Source organism: Oncorhynchus masou, chromosome 23, assembly GCF_036934945.1.
Source record: "Oncorhynchus masou masou isolate Uvic2021 chromosome 23, UVic_Omas_1.1, whole genome shotgun sequence".
Classification (NCBI taxonomy): Eukaryota; Metazoa; Chordata; class Actinopteri; order Salmoniformes; family Salmonidae; genus Oncorhynchus; species Oncorhynchus masou.
The window spans coordinates 10,162,599-10,170,266 of record NC_088234.1 but is presented as its reverse complement, the minus strand read 5'-3'; the positions used below and the strand labels follow the sequence as shown (position 1 = coordinate 10,170,266).

Below are 7,668 nucleotides of genomic sequence, written 5' to 3'. Positions count from 1 at the left end.
GGTATTTTTTTTTTTTTAAAGGTGATTCCTGATTGAGCCGGAATATACAGCGATCACAGTGAATAAAGTCTCCGTCAACGTGGGGATATTAAAAGCTGCATTCTACTACCCTCGATCCGATTGGTTTCCGACCTAGGTATGGTAAATACATACAGACACAGACAGACAGACAGACAGACAGACAGACAGACAGACAGACATACAGAAAGAAAGACAGACATACAGACAGACAGACAGACAGACAGACAGACAGACAGACAGACAGACAGTAAGACAGACAGACAGACAGACAGACAGACAGACAGACAGACAGACAGACAGACAGACAGACAGACAGACAGACAGACAGACAGACAGTAAGACAGACAGTAAGACAGACAGACAGACAGACAGACAGACAGACAGACAGACAGACAGACAGACAGACAGACAGACAGACAGACAGACAGTAAGACAGACAGACAGACAGACAGACAGACAGACAGTAAGACAGTCAGACAGACAGATATACAGAAAGAAAGACAGACATACAGAAAGAAAGACAGACCATAAGACAGACAGACAAACAGACAAACAGACAGACAGACAGACAGACAGACAGACAGACAGACAGACAGACAGACAGACAGACAGACAGACAGACAGACATAGAGACAGACAGACAGACACAGACAGACAGACAGTAAGACATAGAGACAGACAGACAGACAGACAGACAGACAGACAGACAGACAGACAGACAGACAGTAAGACATAGAGACAGAAAGACAGAAAGACAGACCAGTATGCCATAGGAGGTACTGTAAGTAGCCTTTAATTTACAGAAAGCATCACAATCCAAACAAACACACACACACACATGCATGCACACACACACACACACACACACACACACACAAATAATCTCTAGTATTCACAACCTGGGATAGAAGAAACATTGTAAACAAAAATCTGGGACCCTCAAATTAGTACGTTATTTGGTATGGTATTGGTATGGTACTGTATATATTCATTTGTGGATGTCCTTCACCCATTTTGTACATGTTTACGAATTGCAATTTGTACAATATGTTACTAATGTTCAATATGTATATGTTATGATTTCCAATTTGTTGTGGCTAACGTTAGCTAGGTTGCTAACACTAACGTCACCTACTGTCGGTGCTATGCTAGGGGTTAGGGGTAAAGGGTTAGGGTTAGGAGAAGGGTTAGCTAACATGCTAAGTAGTTTCAAAGTAGCGAATTAACTAAAATGCTAAAGTTGTCTGTGATGAGATTAGAACACACACCTTTAGGGTTGATAGATGTTTGTATGATATGTATGTAACCTGATGTGAAATGGCTAGCTAGTTAGCGGTGGTGCGCGCTAATAGCGTTTCGATCTGTGACGTCACTTGCTCTGAGACCTTGAAGTAGTTGTTCCCCTTGCTCAGCAAGGGCTGTGGCTTTTGTGGCGCGATGGGTAACGATGCTTCGTGGGAGGCAGTTGCTGATGTGTGCAGAGGGTCCCTGGTTCGAGCCCAGGTAGGGACGGAAGCTATACTGTTACATGTCCACCCAACCATCTTCATATGGTTTTTGCCTTAAGTCACCTTCTTTCTTATGCAGCCATACCAAACGTTACATATCATACCAATATGATTGTCCCGGATGTTCGTTTACCACGTTAGAGCCTGGTATTCAAAACAAATGTACACATTTTTTTTTAAATCATCAGACAGTATATAAATTATAAAGATAAATCCTTAGGCTTGCAAATAGCACCCTATTCCCTACATAGTTCACTACTTTTGACCAGGGCGCAAATATAGTGCACTTTAAAGGGAATAGTGCGACATTGGGGAAGCATACTTAGAATCCAACATATCTGTACACCTTTATCATACGTATTTAAAGTAGAGGTCAAAGAGAGGGTAATATTCTAGAGAGAGAGAGAGAGCGAGAGAGAGAGAGAGAGAGAGAGAGAAATGTAGAGTTCTATCATTGCCACGTATGTACCATTGTGTACCGATTCTACTAGAAGAAGAAGATACTGAAAGACTGGATGACGTCGCCACCCAGTGGCCATACAAGCTCATGGCATCATAGCGTCACTGCTCATCTCTATACATACATACTGTGTTTTCCAAATCACACCCTATTCCCTTTATAGTGCACCAAGTTTGCCCTATGGATCTTGGTCAAAAGTAGTGCATTATGAAAGGAATAGGGTGTGATTTGGAACACAGGCTAGTGCATTATGAAAGGAATAGGGTGTGATTTGGAACACAGTCTAGTGCATTAGAAAAGGAATTAGGGTGTGATTTGGAACACAAACTAGTGCATAAGAAAAGGAATAGGGTGTGATTTGGAACACAAACTAGTGCATAAGAAAAGGAATAGAGTGTGATTTGGAACACAAACTAGTGCATTAGAAAAGGAATTAGGGTGTGATTTGGAACACAGACACACAGAGACTTTTCGGAGGATAGTGTTGGAGGAGGAGATAACCTGTTAGCTATATATCTTTCTTTCCTTTCTTTCTTCTTTTTGTATAACTCCCGTCCTCTAATTCAAAATGGTGACTATGTTGCCTGTCATTATAAGATATATTACTTAGGCTTTATTTCTAAAAAATATTCTCAAGAATTTAAAAAAAAATATTCTTAATTCAAAATCAGGATTCTGGTGTTTCTTTTCACATTCAAAATTAGGTTGTAGTTTAAAATGCAGTCATTCCATTGGATGGCAGTGTTTGTCACTCAAAAACAGCTGACAAATGGCTGTGCCTATAACTGTCTGCCACAGGCCTGTGTTCAACATATGCCGTACTTGGGGCTCAGAGTTTTTTCTTAGGCCGGGATTCAATCCAAATCCCAATCTGCATTTGAAAGGATATTTTACGATTGAGCGGTGAACCGCCTTTCACCACCTCCACAACCACCTCAACAACTACCTTTATAAGCAGCATTGTTGGTGCTATGAATCAAATGATCTGCTCAGGGAAATCTATGGGTCCTTTCTTAGAACTAATATGATGGAAACTCACACTAGCCCATGCATCCAATCCAATATTTTTTACATTTGTGCAGAGTAGTGAACGAGTGTTCAGGAGAAAAGTATGTATTATTGGGACCCACACTGGGTCCGAGCCTGTAAAAAGGGGGCCTAGAGTTTATCCTGGGCAGATAACTTGGTCGGGAGAAACTCCTGGCTCTACATATTCTAACCCGATGATCATTAAACTACGGCAGTGTTTTATGCTATTGTGATATCATCGGTGTTGCCATAGAAATAGAATCCCACTTGTTAAATGGCTGCCGGTCCACCCATTTCAAACCCATTGATTTGATTGGGGAATGTCCTTTCTAGTCATTGTGCTTCTATGGTCTCCTCCCCAACCTCCACAGTACACTTAGATTTAAAGGTGCCTGGAATTCTTTCAAGCTGAAAAGGATTCCTGAAAGAACCCCTCTGAAAAGAGTCTTTGAGGAACCCATATGTAAAGGTTCAAACCTTTTTAATAATATATTGTAGAGGTGGCAGTCTCAGATTGGAGGCGTGGCTTATTGGAGGAGTGACTTTCAGATAGTTATTTGTGGTCACCTGTTAGCGTAAATGTCATTCCTGTTCATCATGTAAAGTTTGTACACTGCAAATTAACATGTCCCTTGAATATTTATGTGTATTACATATTCTAATACTAACATTGCTGATTCCATTCAGTAATAAAGTGATGATTTGCATAAAGCTGTTGATGAAGTCTGTTAGCCTCATTGAAGCTACACAACTGTCAGTGTTCAACTGTAACATGTGATGACAATACAACAGAACGGATGAACAGGAATGACATTTACTCTCACAGGTGGTCAAAAAAATATAGATCTTAAAGCCACGCCCCTACTAAGTCACGCCTCCACTCCAGGTTCCTACAGGAGCCCGTTGCTACATTGAACCATTAAAGCAGGGGTGTCAAACTCATTCCATGGAGGGACGAGTGTGTGCTGTTTTTAAATATATTTTATAAATTAAGACTTGGACAACCAGTTGAAGGGAGATCCTTACTAATGAATTACCTTAATTCATCAATCAAGTACAAGGGTGGAGCGTAAACCCTCAGACACTCGGTCCTCTGTGGAATGAGTTTGACACATGTTTATTAAAGCTTCCTCCAAGAACCCCTCAACTAACCAAAGGTGTAAATATGAACCATTGACAAAAAATGGTTACTCGAGGATCTCCAGGGTCACTCGAGGATCTCCAGGGTTACTCGAGGATCTCCAGGGTCACTCGAGGATCCCCAGGGTCACTTGAGGATCCCCAGGGTCACTCGAGGATCTCCAGGGTTACTCGAGGATCTCCAGGGTTACTCGAGGATCTCCAGGGTTACTCGAGGATCTCCAGGGTTACTCGAGGATCTCCAGGGTCACTCGAGGATCCCCAGGGTCACACGAGGATCTCCAGGGTTACTCGAGGATCTCCAGGGTTACTCGAGGATCTCCAGGGTTACTCGAGGATCTCCAGGGTCACTCGAGGATCCCCAGGGTCACTCGAGGATCTCCAGGGTTACTCGAGGATCTCCAGGGTTACTCGAGGATCCCCAGGGTTACTCGAGGATCTCCAGGGTTACTCGAGGATCTCCAGGGTTACTCGAGGATCTCCAGGGTTACTCGAGGATCTCTAGGGTTATTCGAGGATCTCCAGGGTTACTCGAGGATCTCCAGGGTCACTCGAGGATCTCCAGGGTCACTCGCGGATCTCCAGGGTTACTCGAGTCACCACGAATTCTAAATGTGTACTGTGAAAAACAACATTCTGTTTCTATGGAGTCGACCCCAATTTCTACTGTAACTGTAAAACAACATAGTCTAGTTACATTATATTAAAAGGCTTTATTATTATTATTATTATTAAAAACATACAGGACGTTTTGATTGAAACCCTTGGCTTTGTCTCTAATGCCACCCTATCTCCTACATAGTGCACTACTTGTGACCTATAGGGCTCTGGTCAAAAGTAGGTATTTGGGAAAAAGGCCCTCACTCAGAGAAACAAAATGGCGGGTGTTCAATCAGGTGAGGCTGAAATTCCATAACAGAATCCCTCTCAGTTTTCCCAAATAGGAATGTTCCCAGTCTGAAAATTCCAGAATTTTCCAAAATGTAATTCCGGAATTCCAATTTTCTTATTTTCTTGTCTTAACGTTCCGTCTGGATCTCCAGTTCATGTCTTTATATTTAGGAACTCTCTTTTTCAATCATGACCTTTGAACTGTTGACCTCTAACCTCTAATTAACCTCCGAGCTCAGCCACTTACAGTCCATCTGAGAGGTCTGAGACAGATCCATAGTTTCAGGACTGTGTCCTGATTTTCTACCTTTTTCCTAAAAGTGTGCATACTTTGGGAGAAAGGAGAGATTATTGGAACGTAACGTCAGCCTTCATTAATAGCAGTCTGTCCTGCTGGAGGTTTGGTGTAAGAAGCCAGCCTCTCGCCACATCATGCCCAGTATCGGTGCAGTCTGCCTTGGCACGGTGTGGCTCTGGGGCCCCTTTGTGACTTGGATTGGTAGTTGAGAGAAAAAAGACAGAGAGGTCGTGAGGGAGAGAGAGAGAGAAATAGAGAGAGAAAAAGCGAGAGAGAGAAAGAGAGAGAATAAGAAGAGGGAGAAAGAGGAGAAGTGAAAGAGAGAGAGAGAAAGATGGGGAGAGAGAGAGAGATGGGGAGAGAGAGAGAGAGATCGGGAGAGAGAGAGAGAGAGATGGGGGAGAGAGAGAGAGATGGGGAGAGAGAGAGAGAGATGGGGGAGAGAGAGAGATGGAGAGAGAGAGATGGGGAGAGAGAGAGAGATGGAGAGAGAGAGATGGGGAGAGATAGAGAGAGAGATGGGGAGAGAGAGAGACGGGGAGAGAGAGAGAGATGGGGAGAGAGAGAGATGGGGAGAGAGAGAGAGATGGAGAGAGAGAGATGGGGAGAGAGAGAGAGAGAGATGGGGAGAGAGAGAGATGGGGGAGAGAGAGAGAGAGAGAGAGAGAGAGAGAGAGAGAGAGAGATGGGGAGAGAGAGAGAGAGAGAGAGAGAGAGAGAGAGAGAGAGAGAGTATGGCTTTTGTGTGTGTATAACATCACAAGTGATTTATCGTATCCCACCCTTTCTCTCTCTTTTCATCCCTGTTTCGTCTGTGTTCAGCAATAGACAGAGAAGAGCTCAATAATGTCTCTCTTTGCATCCCTGTTTCGTCTGTGTTCAGCAATAGACAGAGAAGAGCTCAATAATGTCTCTCTTTGCATCCCTGTTTCGTCTGTGTTCAGCAATAGACAGAGAAGAGCTCAATAATGTCTCTCTTTGCATCCCTGTTTCGTCTGTGTTCAGCAATAGACAGAGAAGAGCTCAATAATGTCTCTCTTTTCATCCCTGTTTCGTCTGTGTTCAGCAATAGACAGAGAAGAGCTCAATAATGTCTCTCTTTTCATCCCTGTTTCGTCTGTGTTCAGCAATAGACAGAGAAGAGCTCAATAATGTCTCTCTTTTCATCCCTGTTTCGTCTGTGTTCAGCAATAGACAAGAGAAGAGCTCAGTAATGTCTCTCTTTTCAAATGGCACACTATTCTCTATATAGTGCAGTGCTCATGAACAAGGGTTGCCTTTGGGACGCAAACTCTATGTCTCTTTTCTCAACTCGCGTATCTTGGTCATGCCTCTATCACCGTGGATCAGATTGAACTCTCCTCACACTGGGCCAATGGTGCTGGTAACTTAAACAACGCAAACCCCGCTAACTCCTCCTCAATTCCCCCCAACCCCTCCCCTAGCCCCTCGTCCTCCTCATCCCCCTGTCCTCCCTCCGGCCTCCTCCTTTCTCTCTCTCCTCCCCTTCTCTCGTCCGTCACCATCTCCTGAACGTGAAGCTTCAGCCCGTTCACAGCGCTCGCTGCCGTACAGTTAGCGTTGTTGGCGTAGCCGGCGTTGCCGTGGCCGCCGCCGTTGCCGTGGTTACCGTCGCAGCCGCCGTTGCCGCCAGCAACGCCGTAGTTGCCGTGGTGACCCCCGTTGCCGTTGCCGTGGTGGTGTGTCAGTAGCAGCGTTCCATTTCCTCTCTTCTCCGTTAATGGGAACCCCTCCGACAGCAAACTGCCGCTGCTAGGTGACTGCGGCGTCGCCGAGGAGCCCAGCAAGTCCTGCCCTTTCTCCGAGGAAAGGGAGTGGTCTGGGTGGCGCTGGCCAATCCCGCGTCGGCGGGACAGGAAGTAGAGAAGGAATCCTCCGAGGGCGATGCCCAGCCTGGAGGAGAGAGGGGATCAGGGTGTTAAAGAGAGATTTAGTTCAGTTTTGAGAGCAGCAAAGAGTGAGTGAAGATGTATGTGTGTGTATGTAAGTATGTGCATATGCTTGCGTGCATGTGTGTGTCCACGTGTGTGTCCACATGTGTGTGTGTGTTTTTCCTACACGAAGCAGAGCATGTAGATGGCCAGTAGGTGACGTCCTCCAGCCATCGCCACGGCCCCCCCAGCGCTAGGACCCTCCAGGGTGAGATGGTAGGAGGCTCTGCGACAGACAGGTCTCTCCTCCTTACCCTCTGGTCCACCCTCCTGGACCACAAACACACAGTAAAACAAGTCATTAAGAGTTCACTTCTCCACAGACAGGACTCTCCTCCTTACCCTCTGGTCCACCCTCCTGGTGGGGGA

At 45.1% G+C, this 7,668-nt stretch overlaps 1 protein-coding gene across 1 annotated transcript in view; it reads right to left on the bottom strand.

Moving 5' to 3' along the window:
* Nucleotides 1-798: 798 nt before the first annotated feature.
* The window catches only part of sema4f (sema domain, immunoglobulin domain (Ig), transmembrane domain (TM) and short cytoplasmic domain, (semaphorin) 4F), a 118,498-nt gene continuing 111,628 nt past the window's right edge, over nucleotides 799-7,668 (bottom strand). Inside the window, exons 17-18 of the mRNA XM_064931098.1 lie at nucleotides 7,427-7,569; nucleotides 799-7,261 (exon numbers count right to left, since the gene is read on the bottom strand). Coding sequence (XP_064787170.1) covers nucleotides 6,694-7,261; nucleotides 7,427-7,569 — 711 coding nt within the window. The 3' untranslated portion in view covers nucleotides 799-6,693. The remainder of the gene's footprint in view (nucleotides 7,262-7,426; nucleotides 7,570-7,668) is intronic.